This window comes from Macaca fascicularis, chromosome 14 (assembly GCF_037993035.2).
Source record: "Macaca fascicularis isolate 582-1 chromosome 14, T2T-MFA8v1.1".
NCBI lineage: Eukaryota > Metazoa > Chordata > Mammalia > Primates > Cercopithecidae > Macaca > Macaca fascicularis.
This window is the reverse complement of record NC_088388.1, coordinates 45,624,840-45,645,219: the sequence shown is the minus strand read 5'-3', so window position 1 is coordinate 45,645,219 and position 20,380 is coordinate 45,624,840. Positions and strand designations below refer to the sequence as shown.

General features: G+C 44.7%; 1 protein-coding gene across 20 annotated transcripts in view; it reads left to right on the top strand.

The window, feature by feature from the left end:
* Positions 1-20,380, top strand: part of NAV2 (neuron navigator 2) — a 767,244-nt gene that overhangs the window by 724,483 nt on the left and 22,381 nt on the right. For all 20 annotated transcript variants that reach the window (XM_015434980.4, XM_065528383.2, XM_074014039.1 and 17 more), the window contains 7 exons: positions 1,074-1,219; positions 4,001-4,173; positions 12,152-12,305; positions 13,481-13,643; positions 14,375-14,475; positions 16,918-17,013; positions 18,825-18,993. In XM_015434980.4, coding sequence (XP_015290466.2) covers positions 1,074-1,219; positions 4,001-4,173; positions 12,152-12,305; positions 13,481-13,643; positions 14,375-14,475; positions 16,918-17,013; positions 18,825-18,993 — 1,002 coding nt within the window. The remainder of the gene's footprint in view (positions 1-1,073; positions 1,220-4,000; positions 4,174-12,151; positions 12,306-13,480; positions 13,644-14,374; positions 14,476-16,917; positions 17,014-18,824; positions 18,994-20,380) is intronic.

The following is a 20,380-nucleotide window of genomic DNA, read 5'->3' as shown; positions in this document are numbered from 1 at the left end:
CACTAGTGTTCATAGATGAGAGTCGCTTTCTTTTTCTTTTCTTGAAACGGAGTCTCACTCTGTTGCCCAGGCTGGAGTGCAATGGCATAATCTCTGCTCACTGTAACCTCTGCCTCCCACGTTCAAGTGATTCTCCTGCCTCAGCCTCCTGAGTAGCTGGGACTACAGGCATGTGCCACCACGCCTGGCTAGTTTTTGTATTTTTAGTAGAGATAGGGTTTCACCATGTTGGCCAGGCTGGTCTCGAACTTCTGACGTCAAGTGATCTGCCTGCCTTGGCTTCCTAAAGTGCTGGGATTACAGGCATTGAGCCACTATACCTGGCCTAGAGTCATTTTTTGAGGTCAGGGATTAGGGAGAAACTGAAGTGGAGCTAGAACCTGGTGAGTCGGTTTGCCCCTACAACCAGTGTTCTCAAAGACCAGCCTTTAGGTGTAGTTCTGTCCCCATGAGAGAAACTATCTGCAGACTTTATGTCAGATATCATACATTTTCAATGTCTGTGTTATTTCGTGTATTGGGCCTCCTGAAAAAGTGATAATAGCTTTGAAATGGGAAGGATTTACAAATCAGTTGGCTGGACAGAGTCAAGGAAAAAGAATATCCAGATGGAGGAATATCCAGACAGAGTCAAGGAAAAAGAATACCCACGTGGAAGGGCCCTAGATGAGGCAGGCATAGCACTTCCAAAGGGCTGCAAGAAGGCCGCTGTGACAGGATCCCAGAGAGCAGGAGAGGGAGGGGGCTAGCAATGAAGGTGCCGACTGCTCAATTCACAAGCACATTTCCACACCTATCTAAAGCTTAAGAGCTGGTGTTGGGGAAATTTTCCCTACACCTCCCTTGACTTCTGTTTTGTAAAGTGGGGAGAGATAGACCTCATTTAACCAAAGAGGGCAATGCAGTCACCTATTCAAGGATCTTATAAACAACTGTAGGGAACAGAGTTGATGTCTATGTGGAAAACACCTAGTAGTCCTCAGGTGGGTGGGTTTTGCTTAAAGGGCAAAATCCTGAGATAAAGAATAGGGCTCAGATTGGCAGCTGCTGATACACCCTGCCTTGGTCTCCAGGAAATGGCACTGCCCAGTCTGCAGACCTCCGCATCCGCAGGCAGCACTCCTCAGACAGCGTCTCTAGCATCAACAGCGCCACCAGCCACTCCAGCGTGGGCAGCAACATAGAGAGTGACTCAAAGAAGAAGAAGAGGAAGAACTGGGTGAGTGCACACCCACTCTCCTGGGGACTGACGGACAGAGTCAGTTGCAGAACTGGCTGCTGCATCCCCCCCAGATAAAGTCCAGCCCAGCTACTATCTGTGGAACATAGCCCTTTGGGAGTAGATCCAGGAAATGTTTTGTGGATGGGTTTTTACTAAAATCAGTATTATACTCAGCAAAACACTAGCGTCTACAACATCCCTACCACCTTGTATTTTTTTTTCTCTTTCATGAGACTTTTCATAAAGTACTCATCTTTCATTTCATGTATGTGTCATTTCCTCCTCATTATATGTTGGCCACAAAGTTTCAGGTACTACAGCAAAGTTATTCTTAAATGGTTTCTTCATAGGTCCAAAGTATTTTTTTGAGCATATTGCTAGTTATCCCATCTTTAGCCGTAAGTCTTTATCTATTTATTTACAAAAATGCCAAGGGATAGTATCAAACCAACCCTCTCTTTGAAAGCTTTTTGACCATGTCCTATAAAGAAAAGTTTACTAATGTCAGTGTTAGAAGTTAGCAAGTAGTTCTAAATCAGGGGTTGTACCTCAAATAGCAAGTTACAGAATCAGTCTCTATTATAGTGTTTCTCCATGTATTCATAATCCCAATGAGTTATTTGAATTTCTCTACAGTGGTGCCTTGAGTGGTTCTTTCCACTCTCCTGGAAAAATTCCACCCCCACTCTCCATCCAGTTTTTTAGTTCTTCTTTAAGGCTACAGAACTCTGACTGAGATTTGCTATCCCTTGTCTTCAGTGCAAGAATATTCCAAGTTGATCTGGAGTTGACCAGTGGCCCCTGGTCCCCATTTGTGCTGACAGCATCCTGTTTCACTAGTAACTTCAGTGTCCTCATTCATTCCGTACACTTCTCATTCATTTTGTGTTATCTTGGATGGGTGGCGAGGTCTAGTGATACAGATGTCAGGGATTTAGTAATTTTGGTTGTCAATGACTTGCATTGGAAGCAAGCTAAAAAGCCAGTTTAGTGTGACCCTCTCATTATTCTGATTAAATTTTCTTGTTTAAGTTACTAATGGCTTTTAGTCAACTTATTTGTTATGACTAAACAGATAGGATTTATTCATATTGCTGTCTCTAATATGCAATTGATAAACATGGTCTGCTTTGATTTTCAAAGTGACAAGAGAGATATTTTCTGTGACAAATAGTGGTTATTCCATTTTCTTCAAGAAATAAAGCTTGCTTATGTTGCTTTAAGACAACTCCTGGTTATCAGTCAAATCAGGGAAGATGGATAATTGGCATCCTCAGCTAATCCCAAAGCTTAACTCTGTCTGATCTTCGGAATCTCCTCTTCCACCTGGCTTTTCACCAGAGGTAGAGGCAAGGATTTCAGTTGGTGGCTTGTGTCCCTAATCCTTCTGTTTCTGTGACTGCTCTCTGGAAATATGATCAGAAGTAGGAAATGGGAGAGAAATGGATCTAGATTTGCCTACAAGCTGGACATGCGGTTTATTATAGGTGAAACCTGTTGATGGGAGAAAAATCTCATCAATTTTTAGAATGGCCTGTTTCCTGAATTTTTCAATGGCTAAGAAAACCCCTGGAATGTATTTTCACCAGGAGAAAAGACTTTAGGAAAAGGAAATTACTTTTAAAAGGGCTTTTTTCAAGATGAAACATTAGTTTTTGGCCTAGAAAAATCTGATTATGGTGTTCAGAAAGGACATTGCATTTTAATTCTTTATGTTCTCATTAAAATGTTTAGGTCTCCATTTCCTGCAACAGAGGAGGGGGAAAAGAATTTTCAGATCCATCTCGTGATTTGGGGAAACTGTAATATACTAGTTCCTTTTCCCCCTATATGGTTAATATATTTCTTTAAAATAACCATTTTCTGAGTAACAAGTGAGACGGCTAATTTGCTGCTTATTCGATTATCTTCTTATATACACAAATAGCAGAAACTCTTAAGTGGATAGGTTAAGGAGCTATGCAGCCATCCAGGGCCAGTGTAACAGTGAAGCTAGAATTGCTCAAAAAAGAAGACATCCTCTCCAAAAAGTTAAGGCACAGAGAGGTGACTGACAAGAGAAAAGAAGAGAATGAGAAGCACAGGAAGGTGGGAGGCAGCCATTTCAGCCAGACAGGGCAAAGCTGGAAGAACTGGAATTGTAGAGGACTCCCCAACCTGCTATTCCCTTTCAGAAGGAAGGAACATGACCCCAATGCTTTTAAAGATTTGTGCTCCTACTGGAAACCTCCCCTGTGTGTGGTGTTTATTATTAGCCTTGTTGTGTCTGAAAGTCCGAAGCTTTCCCTGTCACTGGCTTTCTCTGTTAAAAAATTGTCTTTTTTCCTCCCCCTTCCCCATTTTTGCTTGCGTTTTCTCTGGCAGGTCAATGAGGTAAGCAAGACCGACTTTAATATCAGATACCAAGCTAACCCATCCATTGATACGACTAACCTCATCCACATCCCTCACCGTGTCCGAGCATCCTGCTTTGTTGCTGTGTAACCTCATCTTCCCAACATCCATCTGCTGAGCCAGGCTCTGTCTTGCTGTTGGCATCTAGTCTTGAACCAAGAGTAGGCATGGAATGTTACCCACAGGTGCAGTCCCTCAAGCTGGCAACACCAGATAACTCTTCTTCCCTTAATGCACTGATTCAAAAGAGCTCTTGGGAACTTCTTCCATTGGTGGGGGAAAAACATGGGAGAATTAATCGCTTTTTTGTGTGCATGTCTCTGTTTTGCCAAGGCCTAAGCATTGGTTGCCCCCGTTGCGAGACTGACAGTCTTATATATTCAGTTACGCAGCTCCTTCAAGCAAGCTTTCGGGAAGAAGAAGTCCCCCAAATCTGCGTCCTCTCATTCAGACATTGAGGAGATGACGGATTCTTCTTTGCCTTCCTCACCAAAGTTACCACACAACGGGTCCACAGGTTCCACCCCACTGCTGAGGAATTCTCACTCCAACTCTCTGTAAGTCTGTCTGTCTAGTCAGATAACATCTTTGGCCCCTGAGAACCCTCTCCAATAGGAATGGCTAGGAGTCCTGTTATGACACATCTGCTCCTTGGGATCCTTTATGCTTTGCTTTAATAGGACTGTGCATGTTCTTTCAATGCTTTAGGCCTGGGAAAGTTGAAAGAGAAAGGAAACTTAGGTTTTCGTTCTGGTGATGTCAATGTCTGTAACTAGCTGGTTGGCCTTAAGCAAGTTACTTAAGTTCTCTTTGTTTCCATACCTTTATGGAAGGTCAATTTGGGATACTGGTTTCTGTGTTTGTATCCCAGCCCTAAGAATTGAACAAGATAAATTGATATAAGGAGCTTGCTTCCTGCAGCAGTAAGAAAGGCTGGCCCTGCCCAGTAGGGCTGAATTTCTTTTGAGACCATGGTATACCAGGTCTAGAATTAAAGAACTAGAGCACAGGTAGTCTGCAAGGAAAGTTATCAGCGAGATGAGACAGTGCCTGGGAGAAGAGGGAAGTCATGGCCAGGGTCAGGACAGCCACTGAGATAGGGTTAGAGAAAGAAGTTTGGTTGTATAAATTTCAGTTTCCTCACTAGTAAAAATAGGGTTCATTATATCTACTTCACTGGATTCTTGGGAGGGTCAAGTTAAATACTATGCATGAAGGACCTTTTCCATCCTGTTCCTTCTTTCTTCATTCTCAGGGGGCCAGGTCTGTGGAGCTGACCCTAAGTCCACTTAACCAGCCAGCCCACTGAAGATAGCATAAGTGTCCTAAGGCCCTGCCTTAGCAGCTTACCAGAAGGGTAGAGGGAATACAGGCAAAATCAGCCTATTCAGAGGCCAGGTCTTTGTAGCACACCAACTGCATGGAAGTGGAAGAGAGGAAACAGAGGATAGTAGGGTTATGACCTTTTTTTTGTTTTGTTTTTGTTTTTGAGATGGAGTCTTGCTCTGTTGCCCAGGCTGGAGTGCAGTGGCGTGATCTCGGCTCACTGCAACTTCTGCTGCCTGGGTTCAAGCAATTCTCCTGTCTCAGCCTTCCGAGTAGCTGGGACTACAGGTGCATGCCACCACGCCTGGCTAATTTTTGTAGTTTTAGTGGAGACGAGATTTCACCATATTGGTCAATCTGGTCTCGAACTCCTGACCTCAGGTGATCCACCTGCCTCGGCCTCCCAAAGTGCTGGGATTACAGGCATGAGCCACCACACCCAACCGGGGTTATGACTTTTAAGCAACCTCACCCATTATTGAAACATGGCCCTGTCAGGGTCTCCACTTTACTGAGTTAGATGATCAATTCCTGTTTTTTTGGGGAGCACCCTAGTAAGAGGTAGCCACAGGGATGTGTACTTCCTACTGTTATGGGTGAGGGTAAAACTGAATGGAGGAAGGAAAAAGGACACTGAGGGACTGGACTTCGGTTTACCCCTGTAGTGCCCAGCCCAGTGGTCTGTGTTATTTTGAGTGAAGAATTAGACAAATGACTGAGAGGGTGTGTCCTCCTCCATCTGCAGAGTGCCTAAGGAAGGAGTAAAGAACAAGTTGCCTGTGACTGTCACACATGCCATCATCCCAAAGCATCCCAACTCAGTTGTCTCCTGACCAGGAGAAAAAGGAATTCATCATGTCTTCTTTATTTATTGGTTTAAACTTTTTATATAGCAACCTGAGCAGAGCACTATTCCAGATGTTCTGAAGAGACCAAAAAGATATTAACCAAGCCAAGTGCAGTTACTCTCACCTGTAATCCCAGCGCTTTGGGAGGCCAAGAAGGGAGGATTGCTTGAGGCCAAGAGTTGGCAACCAGCCTGGTCAACATAGTGAGACTCTGTCTCTACAGAAAAAGTTTTTTTAATCAGTCAGGCATGGTGTTGCATGCTTGTAGTCCCAGCTACTTGGGAGGCTGAGGTAGGAGGGTCACTTGAGCCCAGGAATTTGAGGCTGCAGTGAACTCTGATCACCCTGCACTCCAGCCTGGGTGACAGAGTGAGACCATGTCTCTATTTAAAAGAAAAAAAAAAAAGTTGAACAGATTCTCCACCCCTGAGAAGAGTAAATACTAGTGGAGACATGACATAGTATAGTTCATTCCACTCCTGAACTTTCACTCTGAAGGCCCCATTCTCAGTTGTGGTTACGACAGAGTACAAGACAAAGTTCCTACTCATGGACCCTGTATACCAAGAGAGGAGATGAATGTTAAACAAATAAATCCTGAATAAACTAGGAAAATTAGAGAGTTCTAAGGGCTAATGCTGTGAATTAAAACAGTGCTGAGATACAGAGTGCCTTGGCAGCAACTTTAGATGGGGTGGTCAGGAAAGAGCCCTCTGAGTAGGTGACATTTCAGCTGAATCTGCATGCCGGGGGAGCCACTGGGTTAGTTTCAGCGGGTAACATTAGCTGCTGTAACAAACTCAGCCCGACGCTCAGCAGCTTTACATATGACTGTGTATTTCTTGCTCACTCCAAACCCAATGCAGATAGTCCTAGTCGGCAGGTGGCCTGTCCTCTAGTGATGTAGACAATAAGGCCCCCGCCATCCACAGGGCCCAGTCCTCTGCTCAGTGTTCTGTGTCCAGCCAGTGGGCGTGGGGGTGTGGGGAGTACAGAGGAGCCTGCAGGAGGGTTTTTAAGGACCAGGCCTGGAAGAGGCTTACGTCACCTCTTCCCACAGTCCACTGACCAGGACTCAAAGCCATGCCACCTGCAGGGGAGGAAGTGAAGGAGGAAATGGGCTTTCGTGAACACACAGCAGCCTCTGCCCCCGCAGCCTCCCAGTGAGCAGGGCAGTCTTCCTGACCCAGGAAATAAATAACACAAGGAGCCTAATGTAGAAACAGGTTTGAGTGTCTGAAGAGAGAGAGGGATGGACAGTGTGACTTCCCACATATGCGAAGAGGCCACAGACATAGTGAGGGCCTAGAACATGCAAGGCTTTGAAGTGAATTCGCATCCGATTTCATGTATAATAGGTGAGTGTGGTGGAGTTTGAAACAGGAATATGAGATAATCTGAATTTACAAAGATCAGTCTCTGTTCCGTATGTAAGGAATATGGGGAAGGGAGATCACTAGGGCCTCCTAGCCACACTGGCCCACTGTTCTTTGAACATTCCAATCACACTCTCCACCTCAAGTCCTGTGCCCTTCCTGTGTCCTCTGCCTGGTACACTCTTCCCGCAGATATTTATTTCCTTAGGTCTCTGCTCAGTGTGACTTAATGAATAAGGCCTTGCCCATTCACTTGCATAAACCAACATTCCGCCACGACCCAGTGCTCCCCATGGTCCCTTTGCCCTTGCTTCATTTTTCCCCATTGCACATGTTGCCCCCGGACACCTGACATAGAGGTTTTCCTTGATTATTTGTTCTCTGTCCCCAACCTCAACCCCAGATCTACAGTAGAAGCTCCGTGGAGGTAGGTACTCTGTTGGTTTTGCAGGCACTCAAATATTTGGTGGAATGAAGGAGCGACTGATGACAGTGGTGAGTCCTGGATGGATTTAGGATATATTCTTGAAGAAAAGTTAACAGCGTATGGTGATAGATCAGATGTGAGTGCAAGGGAAAGAGGAGAGCCATCCTGGGATATTCCTAGATTTACAGCTTGAGTACCTGGGATGAGTGGGAGACACAGATGAGGGCAGAGTGAGGAGTCGGAGCACTACTTTGGTTACATTAAATTCGAGATGCCCAGCAGACATCCATATCCAGGTCAACCAGCCTGGACTTCCTAGAGGTATAGATTTGGGTGACACAGACTCGTTGGTGGTGTTGAAAGCTGGATAACTGGAAGAGTTCTCCAAGGGGTTGAATGAAGACAAAGATGATCAGAGGGCACGAGGACAAGAGGTCAAGAGGACTGAGCTCTAGTGCACTCTGATATTTTAAGTTCAGAAAGAGGGAGTTAAAGATGCCGGCCAGCAAGGTGGGAGGAAACCCGGGAGCAGAGAGGAGAAATGGTTGCTGGAGGGAGTAGGAACAGGGCCAGATGCTGCTGGGCGGCCAAGTAAGATGAGCAGAGAGAGGCGGCGATGCACTCAGCTGTGCAGGACCACGACAGAACTATCCTCCAAGCCATTTTCCCCAGAGGAATCGGGCGGGGTTGACTCCTGGCTCCCCAGCCCTTTTCTTACATTCCACAGCATCCGTGCACACTGGAGATGTTTGTTTTTGGTCTCGTTTTCCAAAGGGTAGGCTGAGAGCAAATGCTTATTTCCAACCTTGAAGGGTTTGTAAGAATGTGCAAATCTAGATGTGAGAGGGAGTTCAAAGACAAAAGCAAAGGCAGAGGAGTTGGGCTTAGGAAATTCCCCAATCTGTGGGCGAAAGGAATGATAGTTGTGGTAAGGCAACGTTTTCCCACACTCGAGGCATTTTAAAATTAGGTATGCCACCAGCCCTGACTGTGGACAAGACAGTGGAAAAAGGCTTGAATCACAGTTAAGGGACTGAGTAGGAAAAAACACACATGAGATTGCTTCGGTAAGCAGTATATGAAGTGGACAAGCATGTATTGAACGCCTAGTGGGTATAGTTCAGGAACACAGGCTCTAGAGCTAAGCAGTCCTGCCAGGTTTGAACCTGCCTCTATCATTTTTAAATAGTGCAGTCTTGGACCTGTTTGTCTCCATGTCTCTGCCTCCCCATTTTAAAACTGGAGATAATTACAGTACCTCTTCATGGAGTGAGTAATGTACAAAGGAAATGGAATAATATACTTCAAATGCCTAGCCCATTTGTTTAGGTATTCCATAAGCATTTGTTAGGTACCCATTATGTCAATGTGATCAGATGCCAGAAATGATGCAGAGAATAACTCTGGTCTCCAAGGAGCTGGCAGCCAAGCAGAGGTAACATGTTAAGTGAAATGAAATTATCAGTGATATAGCCTAAGTCTAGTCAGGGAAGGACCTAGGGGAAAAGGCTCTGTCTTGGGCATTAGGATTAGGGACTAAAGCTTAGTTAAGGCTGCTGCAAAACAATGTGTTTTCTTTCTTTCTTTTTTTTTTTTTTTGAGACAGAGTTTCGCTCTTGCATCCCAGGCAAGATCCCACTGCACTGGAGTGCAGTGGTGCGATCTTGGCTCACTGCAACCTCCACCTCTCAAGTTCAAGCAATTCTCCTGCCTCAGCCTCCCGAGTAGCTGGGATTACAAGTCCCTGCCACCACAGCTACACCACCCAGCTAATTTGTGTATTTTTAGTAGAGACAGGGTTTCACCATGTTCGCCAGGCTTGTCTCGAACTCCTAACCTCAGGTGATCCACCTGCCTCAGCCTCCCAAAGTGCTGGGATTATAGGCATGAGTCACCACGCCCGGCCAAGAATGTGTTTTCAACATCATGTCTACATTATAGGACATCTCATGAGGCCTCATTGTGTGTTTCTGAGAGCTGGTTGATTCTGGAGGAGCACAGGGGACAAAGTCCTCCCAACACAGACTTTCTTCATTTCAGTTTGCTGCCATTTGTATAGTCAAGGGTTTGAGCCAAGCTCTGCAAAGTAACCCATGTGATATGTTCCACAAAGTGAGTGCCAAGAAGGTATTTTCTCTCTTGCTGAGCGCTTTCTGGGAAAAGGGTGCCGATCGGGTGAAGATGACTTGAGCAAGGTGCCTTGTCGTGGACTGCTGGACAGACCAGCCTCACATGGTGTCAGCCAGAACAGACTGTTCTCTGCAGTGAATCTGAGCCTTCAAGATTTGTGTAGGACATGATTTGGCTAAGACAGGAGATAACAGTGGAATTTTGTTCAGACTTTACACTCCATTTAAACCAAGAAATATAGTCTTCTCAAGATAGAACCAGTTTTTGCAAGCTCCTCCTGCAAACCTCCCAAGGCAAAGAAAAAAAAAAAAAAGAAAGAAAAAAACCATGGTTCTATTAGTAAACCTCACAAACCACAGTCTATTCAAAGTACAGAGAGCTGAGAAAGAAAGGATGTTGCAAATTCTAAAGACATTTCTCTCTCACCCTTTTCATCCTAAATCTATTGGCTTCAGTCTCTCAAAAGTGTGAGATGGAAATAATTAGATCATTTTCAGGAGTTCTTTCGGATTAGATTTTGAAGCTAAAAATCTTCCTTGGTGACTGGTAACTTTTAAAAACGTAAGGTGGTTTTACTGTGTCTCTCAAATCAAAAGAGTTCAGGTTCAGGTCAAGAAAAGAGCAACAGGCCGGGCGCGGTGGCTCACGCCTGTAATCCTAGCACTTTGGGAGGCCGAGGCGGGCGGATCACAAGGTCAGGAGATCGAGACCACGGTGAAACACCGTCTCTACTAAAAATACAAAAAATTAGCCCGGCGCGGTAGTGGGCGCCTGTAGTCCCAGCTACTCAGGAGGCTGAGGCAGGAGAATGGCGTGAATCTGGGAGGCGGAGCTTGCAGTGAGCCGAGATCGCGCCACTGCACTCCAGCCTGGGGGACACAGCAAGACTCCGTCTCAAAAAAAAAAAAAAAAAGAAAAGAGCAACAAAAACATTTGACTATTCAAGTGTTAAATTTTTCTTCCAGTTCTTTCTTCCCCTGAAATATAATTTCATCTCTTTTAACAATTTTATAAATCATTTTCCTTTGGGAAATAAAAGTTCCACACCCTCACCCAGTTTTACAGGTCAGGTTTTGTTTGGCCCCAAACCCATCGCTTGGGTCTTGGAGAGCAGACTCGTGTGATCATTTATTTCTGGAGAGACTACATGCTCATCATCTCCTTTAGACATAATTGGCTTCAGCTTTGTAACTTTATGAACTTGAGAATGGGGGTGTTTGGGGTTGTTTTTCTGTCTTCAGTCCAAGAAATGTCAAAGCTTTCTATTCTGGATCACCCAGTAACCCAGATGCTAAGATCTATGAAACTCACAGAACTATTTTTTTAAGAGAACTATCTTTCTTAATGCTGCAATTCATCATGACTTTTATGATCTTCTACTTTGTGCCAATTTGCCAGGTGTTTGGAGAGCAAACCTAAGTAATTAAGGAGCCTAGCCTAGAAGAACCACCACTTCAGAAAGAGGAACTCAACAGGGTCCCATGGTGACCTTGACCTGGTGTGCAGCAGAGAAAAGAAGACAATTAGCCAGGCTGTTGCAGAGTTTTCAGATACAACTTTGGCTTGCATATCACACCATCCCGTCTGTTCTCTAACTCCCTGAAGAGGTTTCCCTTCTTGCCCTGAGTGTGTTAAGCAGTGTGGGGGCTGAGGGAACTAAAAAAGGTTGATCTGTCTAGATATTTTTAGGGGAGTGAGTTTTCAGAATGTGATCAGGAACAGATTAACACCTTCCATGCATATCTTTAGGTTTCATCCCCATTTTGGCAAATAAAAATCACCCCTCAGTTGTTTAACAAAGGAATTTCTAATCTTTAAAACAGATAGCTGACCCTGCTTCTCTGAGTCAGTTTGGAACTCAAGGGCACGTGGTGTCATGGAAGCTCAGCTGTGTACACATGGTGGGGGAGGGGGTATCAAACTGGAAGGTTACTACTCCCTTTTGCCAGCTCCTGCTTCTCCCTGTATTACTGGAATTTTGCTGAAAGGCACACCAAAGCCATTCTGATTGCCCGAGCTCAGCAAAGAAAGAATGTAGAGAATGAAATCTTGTCTCTAAAAAAAAATAAAAATAAAATTTAAAAAGTGAAACCGCAAAAGGCAGGAAAAGAGTGAAAGAAAAAAATATGAACAAAGAAAAAGGACAACAAATTGAAAATAATATGGTAAATGTTAATCCAACTATATTAACAATGATTTTAAACATCGGTGGTCTAAATAAACCAATTTAAAGAAGAAGAAAAAAAAAAGAATGTAGAGAAGGAATAAAGTCTGTTTTCAGGTGTTTTTGGTATTATCACCTCCAGGAAGCACCAGGCAGCTGGTTATTCATAGTTACTGCTAAACAAACCTGATGATTGACGTGGACCAGTGGTCAATAGGAGACTAAAAGGAGCTGCTTTCATCAGTAACATTCCTCTTTCCCTAGGATTTCAGAATGCACGGATAGTGAAGCTGAGACCGTCATGCAGCTCCGAAATGAGTTGAGAGACAAGGAGATGAAGCTGACGGACATCCGCTTAGAAGCTCTCAGTTCTGCCCACCAGCTAGACCAGCTCCGGGAGGCCATGAACAGGATGCAGGTGAGAGCCCAGTAGCATGGGCTGAGCTCAAGGCTGTCTATGAAGGAGCTCCCAGAGGCTGCTCTCCACTAAGCCCTAAGGGCTACATCAGAATCTGGTGGCAGCCCTCGCTTTCCCAGCCTCTATCTCTTTTCATTCCCTCCCACACATTGCTCAAAGACCAATCTTTTGGAAGAATAAGAGTACCCATGCCCTTCCTTTACATAATGCTTTTAGTGACTCCCCTGGTGCCTGTGGCATGTGGTGCAGTCTCCTTCACCTGGCCTTCAAGGCCTTCTACAGGGTCCTTTCCACTGTTAATCCACACCACCCTCCCCAGCTCCTCTTCCCAGAATCTACTCACCAACCAGATGGAGTCGCTGACTGCCATCTTTGCATCCCTCTTTCATATCGTTCCCTCCACTGGGAATATTCCTCTGCACGTCCAAGTTAGACCCTTCCCTTAATGCTCGGCCTGATGCCTGTCCAAGTCTTGCAGCTGGAGAGTTAGTGCCCTCATCTGAATCTTCTTGTAGATTTGTTCTTACAGCCCCTCCCACTTTCTGCCATGGAGTGAAGACATTTGGGTCTTCTGGGCTTTTTGCATACCTTTCTCTGGACATAGCACCAATGCCTTGCACATTGTAGGTTCTTCATGAATATTCATAGAATGAAAGATACCTCTGGAGTCTGCCAGGACCTTAATGGAGTCAGTTTTCCCAAAGGAAGTTCCCTGAAACACTCATTCCGTGAGAAGCTCCATGAAAGGAGAACTCCTTGATCAAATATATTTGGAAAATTCTGCACACCATATGCCTCTGTTCGATTCATGGCGTAGAGGAACTCATTAAACGTTCTGAGAAGTCCTGCAGGAAAGAAGCCTGTAAAAGTCAGAGTTGCACAAACCTCTTAGATCATAAGACTCTTTTTTACTTAATCCTCAAGCAGCAGACTCTGGGAAGCATTTCAGAGGTCTTTTCAAAGGCCTGTTCTCTGAGTGGATGGACCTCCCCCGCCAGCATGTCTCGTGTCTACAGCAGGGGCAGCAAACACTGCTGAATCTCTCTGAGGGTGTTGTTCGCCTTGGGTGGGAGACCAGCCTGGTTTCTGCGGGGAACTTTCAGATCCTTCCTTCAGAAAAATCTTGTTCACATTACTTCTGCCTACTAAGTGAGCTTCCCCATTACTCTTTGCAGAGTGAAATAGAGAAGCTGAAAGCCGAGAATGATCGGCTGAAGTCAGAGTCTCAAGGCAGTGGCTGCAGCCGGGCTCCTTCCCAAGTGTCCATCTCTGCCTCCCCAAGGCAGTCCATGGGCCTCTCCCAGCACAGCTTGAACCTCACCGAGTCAACCAGCCTGGGTGAGTGGCCTACAGGGTTTGGGGGCGGGACTGGACCTAGAGCTGGCACCCTGATCTCTAAGGGAGGACCCCAAAATAAGCAGACCAACAGATCAAACGGAGAGGCAACAGGCGTGTGTGCACTTGGGGTGTGTATGTGTCTGGGTGTGAGTCTGCTACCAACATGAACCCAGCCGTTAGACTGCTCTCATGCTTTGCTCCAGCACCCCAAATTCTCCAAGCCCTGAGCTTGGATCCCCTCGCCCACCATGCTGAGTTCTGTTTGATCCATTTTAAGAGGCTGACCTGCAAGCTGAATGCTGTACACAAACCCCATAGTAGCAGGTCCCAGTCGGGGCAGTGGCTTGGTCTATGATCTTCCTGTCTTCAGGATGGATTCCAGGCTGGCACAACCATCAGTGAACACAATCTAGGTTTTCTTTGTAAGCATATTAAGGCTGATGCTTTTATTTTGTATCCATGATGCTGCTGTTGCTGTTGTTTTGGTTGAGTCTCTCCCTCGCACTTCCATCCGGCAAGGTGCATTGTCAGCCTGCTGGTTCCTTGGTTGGTCCACCATTGGTTTCTGTGACTGCATTCTCCATTTTGCCCTCTCCTCTTCCCCTACCCGCCCACCCCCTGCACCCTGACACCTGTTTGTCCCACTGCTGTGCCAACCAGCAACGGGGGTGTCAGGAAGCTGGCTTTGCTGTCCCCATGTGCCTAAGGCTGTTGATGTTTTCCATTCGCAGACATGTTGCTGGATGACACTGGTGAATGCTCGGCTCGGAAGGAAGGAGGCAGGCATGTTAAGATAGTTGTCAGCTTTCAGGAGGAAATGAAGTGGAAGGAGGTTAGTTGGATCCCTTTCCCTGCTCTGCCTGTCCCTCCCCCAGGTAGAACTACCTAGCTTAGTGATCTAATTGTAAAACCTGTATCACCTCAGAGCCTAAGGTGATTTGGAAATACTACTAACGCTTCTCTTAACTAACCATAATTAATCCCTTGCAGCATTTTGACACAAGTAAAGTGTGTGAATGGCATTTCCCTTTCTCGTATGCTTGAAAGTCTAATAAAGAATACTAAAAATGGTCCCACGTTTCACTTCCATGTAATTAACTAAACGCTAACATCCATTGGAAAGGGCCTTTCTGAATGTAATGTATTCCCAAAGCACTTCAGAGGCAGCTATGCACATTTAGCATGTAAGGTACAGAAATAAGCTGACCACATGCAGCAGACCAAGAGCACCAGTTTTATCGGTCATCAGTCATCAAGAGTAGACATCTTGGTAGACATCAAGAGATGGAGATGCCAAGCCCTGGGAGCTTGCAGGTGGCCGAAGATAGAGCTGGTGGGGCATCCTGACTCACCAAGGCTGGAGAATCTGAGTTTTCCTAGTATGGTTTCTGTTCACTTCCAAAGTCTATACCACTGCCAGAGACTATTTTGGGGTGGGGGCTAGAGTTGACATTGAAAGTTGAATTTTAGCCAGTGATTAAAGCCCAGTGATGCTTTGAATGACTATTTCTTGAATAAATGTGGAAAGGCCTCATGAGTCACCATTTCAATTTCCCTTGAGTTTTTTGTTTGTTATTTCTTAGTATTTCTAGCCAACATGCTATTGTAGTTTCAGACAGCTAGCGAACCCGCAGAACAAAGCTTGTACAGCCAGAACTTTCTTAGGGGATTCCACTTTGTGGCTGGCTTGCTAGCCTCACAATAGGGGGTAAGCTCAGGATTTTGGCACTTCCATTAGCGTCATCTAGCCTTGAAAGATACAATAGATAGTTCCATTTTCAAAACGTAGCTAGTAGAGTGATGGACTATCAGGAGAAACTCATTCTTTTTTTTTTTTTTTTTTTTTTGGAGGCAGAGTCTTGCTCTGTCACCTAGAATGCAGTGGTGTGATCTTGACTCACTGCAGCCTCCGCCTCCTGGGTTCAAGCGATTCTTCTGCCTCAGCCTCCCGAGTAGCTGGGACTACAGGTGCCCACCACCACACCCGGCTAGTTTTTTTGTATTTTTAGTAGAGACGGGGTTTCACCATATTGGCCAGGCTGGTCTCGAACTCCTGACCTTGTGATCCACCCGCCTTGGCGTCCCAAAGTGCTGGGATTACAGGTGTGAACCACCATGCCCTGCTGGGACATTCATTCTTACAGTAAATGCAGGAATACCTTGTGGACTGTTTATTCTAGTGATTGTCAATATGAACAGATAGAGCATACATTTTACAAAAGTTTACAAGTCACCTTCAAAAGTTATATTATTCTGCATCACTACAGTGTCCAGGTGAGGTTGGTTGACCAGGGATTATTATCCTCATTGTGTAATTAAGAAACTCAAGACCCCAAGCGTTACTTATTTGAGGCCAGGGACAAGTGGTTGGGTCAGATCATCTCACTGCAAGACTGGTGCTCTTTTCTCTGCTGATTTTGCTTAGCTGCCATATGTCACCTCCCCCACCCCTGCCCAACCACACTCCTGACTCTGCGTCCTTATGAGCATGTAAGGTATTTAAAACCCAATAGAATGGCATGTTCTATCAGCTTTTCTTTTATCAGTGTGATCTCATTAGCTGCCACTATGCAAAGCCCTGTGAACAGAGGTGCAAAAGAGTTAGAAAAAGATTGTTTTGAGAGTATTCTTCCCAGAGTTTTATTAGTTTTCTGAGTTGCACGTTTTGAGTTTTAACAAGAAGAAAAACAGTAAATGTTATTTAAAAACAAGAAAGAAGAAAAAATAGAAACACATTTTGTCCTGGCAATGTTTAAGATCTAGTAAGGAGATAAACTTGATATGCAAAAATAAGACAGAAATACCTAAAACTAAATATAAATTAGTACCGGATATATCATTATATAAGTTATGTACAGAATTGCCGAAGCAGTTTAAGCTCTGAGCCTGATGGGGTTAATCACTGAAGTCTTCCTGGAAGAGGTGAGTTTGTAAGCAAGGTTTGAAAAGACAAAGATGCTAGAGAGGTGTGGAGGGTTCTGGAAAAGGAATATGTGATTTATGCCCGGTCTGACACATTTACTTATTAGAAGGTTCCATATTCCAGAGAGGAAATCCTCTCTTCCTGACTCTTGGTCTGCTGTTTTAGCAGTAAAGCAGGGAAAGGTATTAAGACTATTACTTCCACCTAAGTTATACCTGGTATTAATACAAATAGGCCTTTTATTCCCCTTTCAAACCATTGGCGGAGTTCTAAGGCAACCTGAGTCCTCTGCTGAACTGAGTCAGAAAAGATCCACCTGGTTTTCACCTGTGTACATTTCCTTACCCTTAGGATTCCAGACCACACCTCTTTCTTATTGGCTGCATTGGAGTTAGTGGCAAGACGAAGTGGGATGTGCTCGATGGGGTGGTTAGACGGCTGTTCAAAGTAAGTGTTTCAAGATGGCGGCTACAGCAAAATACCTAACACGGGCATCCGGGCCTGGGGAGGCAAAGAGAGGTTGATGTCTTGAGCTTGGCCATTTCTCAGACCTGTGCCCTTCCCTACATCTTTATGTTGCTGGAACTTGTTCCCTGGCCCTCAAGGGAATGGAAGGACGATGGTAAGTACAGACTGGTGATCGGCAAAATTCTTTCCATCTGCCCTTTGCAGTGGTGGGCCAGCTAGTGAGTGTGATTTGAGCAACTCTTTGATCCTCTCACAGTGAATTGCTAATGTCCAACTCTTCACCTTAGAATTGTGTCTTAGGACATATGTTTTGGAGTATGTAATCTGTGGCCAGGGCTTAGACATCAGATTTCTAGCCTTCATTTCGGGGGATTTGATCTGATTTGCCTGGTATGCTGTGCCACCGCTTCAGAGTCTTTGGTTTGTTTGATGAGTGACATTAATGTCTGATCGATGGCCAGGCTCAAGGATGTTGCCATACTTATTTCTCTATTCTTTTTAATGACATCATTAGATTGGGTGTTTGCCACAGGATAAATAACTAATGAGTACCAAGGTGAACCTTGAAACACATGGTGATTTGAAGGAAGCTTTTGGTACATTTTTTCTATTGTCCTGAAGTAAGTCAACAATTATAAGTGCTCATTAATCATATTCCCTGAGTAGTAATAGTAGCCCACGTTTTTTGTGCCAGAGACTATGCCAAGCCCCTTATATTACCCCATTTAAAGGTGAAGAAAGTGAGGGTCAGGTTGGGCTGTTCAAGGTCATGGATCTAGAATTAGACCACGTTGGTCTAGGTTAGTTGGTCTGACTTCAACTCCTAACTTAACTATTACGTTGGTGCAAAAGTGATTGCACCAACATAGTTACTTTTGCAACAACCTAATAGTACACTGTAGTTTCTTTCTAATAGCTAGATCCAAGTAGCCTCATACGGAGAAAATTCTGTTTTTTGACTGGAGATTGTTCCCCATCCTGGTAAGCCAGCCTGTAGAAATGAGACCAGAGAAGACGTATGAATGGCTTAGGATGGACCGATTCTCCTACCTAGGCCAAAAACATATCTCTGGTGATGGGCAGTTGGGACATCCTTGGATTAGAATACCAGTTTGGGCTGAAAAGAGGCACATTGGCATCATAGTAAGTGAGGAAATGAGACCATGTAAGGCCTATTACTGGGATTCCACCGAAGTCCTTGTGCAGTCACCTCCTAGTACATGGACCTTAGTTCTACATTTACTAACCTAAAACCTTTTGTTCACTCAACTAAGAGGGAACACTTTCCAAATTAAACACACATTTTCCTTCTCAAAGATCTAGAGCTGACTTTTGCAAGCAGCCTGCATTTTAATCTCTTTGTATGATCTTTGAGCCAAAAGAAGGGAATGGAAGAGAGATTTCCTGTCAAAATTACTTTTTCGTGAATTTTCCAGCACCATTCACAGGCCCTGATGTCTTCAAGATTTCAGCCGAACTTAGGAAAGCAGCCTGGCTTTTCCGTGCTTGGTTCATCCAGACTAAACGTTCACAACCTTGTTAGGGTTTTGTTTTGTTTTGTTTTGTTTTTCCACTCCTAACCAAATAAATCTGTATTTTAAGAGGCCTGTGGTACTTGGGCATTATCCCCTTAGAAAGTCAGTTCTTCTCCCCCTCATCCCACAGCTCAATTTCAACTCAGACATCTGAGAAAGAAGAGAAGATGATCATAAATCACCCAATGAAAACATGAGTCATGGGCAGATTTTAGCCACATCTTTGATGGAGTCTTTATTTTTTATTTTTTCCAGGAATACATCATTCATGTCGACCCAGTGAGTCAGCTAGGGCTGAATTCAGACAGTGTTCTTGGCTACAGCATTGGAGAAATCAAGCGCAGCAACACTTCCGAAACACCGGAGCTGCTTCCTTGTGGCTATCTGGTTGGAGAGAACACAACCATCTCAGTGACTGTGAAAGGTAATTGAGCTGGTTGCAGAGGTCGGAGCTTTCAGGAATTACAGTTTTCATTTTGTGACTTGGCAGAGGCACTTGTGGCCACAGTTTTGTTTGTGCATATGTTTGTGGGCTGCTTTTCTCCCTTCCAACAGTTACTCTACAAAAGTTGAACCGTCTTTTGCTTTTTCAACCACCTTAGGAAACAAAATCATTTTAGTTTATTGCTGCAATTATCTAACAAAAGATCCCATTAGCCTTATGACTCTGAGATGATGGAATCTTAATAACCCTGTTGCAATAGGGCTTTACCAATACTGATGAATTACTCTTGCCAGCAAGCTTTGGACACAATCCCATTCTACAGATGGGAAAACCACGACTTGCTATAGGCTGCAGGAGTCACTCTGAGCATCCTGATGAAACTGCTCAAGCTTGTGCCCACGCATGGTGCTGCTAGAGCTTCCGGTTTCTCATTACCTAGCGATATTAAGCCCCAGGCCAGTGCATTCCCTAGAACTCTAGGCCCACAAAGTTCACTCAGGAAAAAAAAGCTTCACTGCCAAGCAATTCTGGAAAGCTACATCGTTATCCCCATTTGTGTTTGGGGGACAGGAGTGTACTGGTACATCAAAGGCTCTGTCATTCAGTGTCCTAACTCCTGCTGTTAAAAAGCCTGTTTAGGCTGGGCGCGGTGGCTCACGCCTGTAATCCCAGCACTTTGGGAGGCCGAGGCAGGCAGATCACCTGATGTCGGGAGTTCGAGACCAGCCTGACCAACATGAAGAAACCCTGTCTCTACTAAAAATACAAAAAATTGCCCAGGCATGGTGGCACATGTCTATAATCCCAGCTACTAGGGAGGCCGAGGCCAGAGAATCACTTGAACCTGGGAGGCGGAGGTTGCGGTGAGCCGAGATCATGCCATTGCACTCTAGCCTGGGCAACAGGAGTGAAACTCCATCTCAAAAAAAAAAAAAAAAAAAAAAAAAAAAAAAAAAAAAAAAAGGCTGTCTAATCCAATCTGTCCCAAATTTATTTGATTGTAAAACCGCATCATTTCCTATATGTTATGGATCACCTGAATATAGACTTTCATAAATACCGTACTAGGCTCATTCTTTGTGTTGTCCCATTTCTTTCTTCCCTGAAAGGCCCTCCTCTTGACTGCAGTTTTGCAGTTGTTTGACACAAGATGTATTTCTTGGTTGGTAGAGTTTCCAGAAGCACCCCACCATTTTCCATCAGCAGGAATTAAGATCTTGCTCTGCAGGTGGCAAGTGGTACATACTGCTTGAGCCTCACACAGCCTTCTCCTGCTGGCAAGTGAAATGCCACAATTGTGCCCTTGGGCTATAAGTGACAGAAACAGACTCAAAAGTAGCTACAGGTAAAAAGGAAATGTATGGGC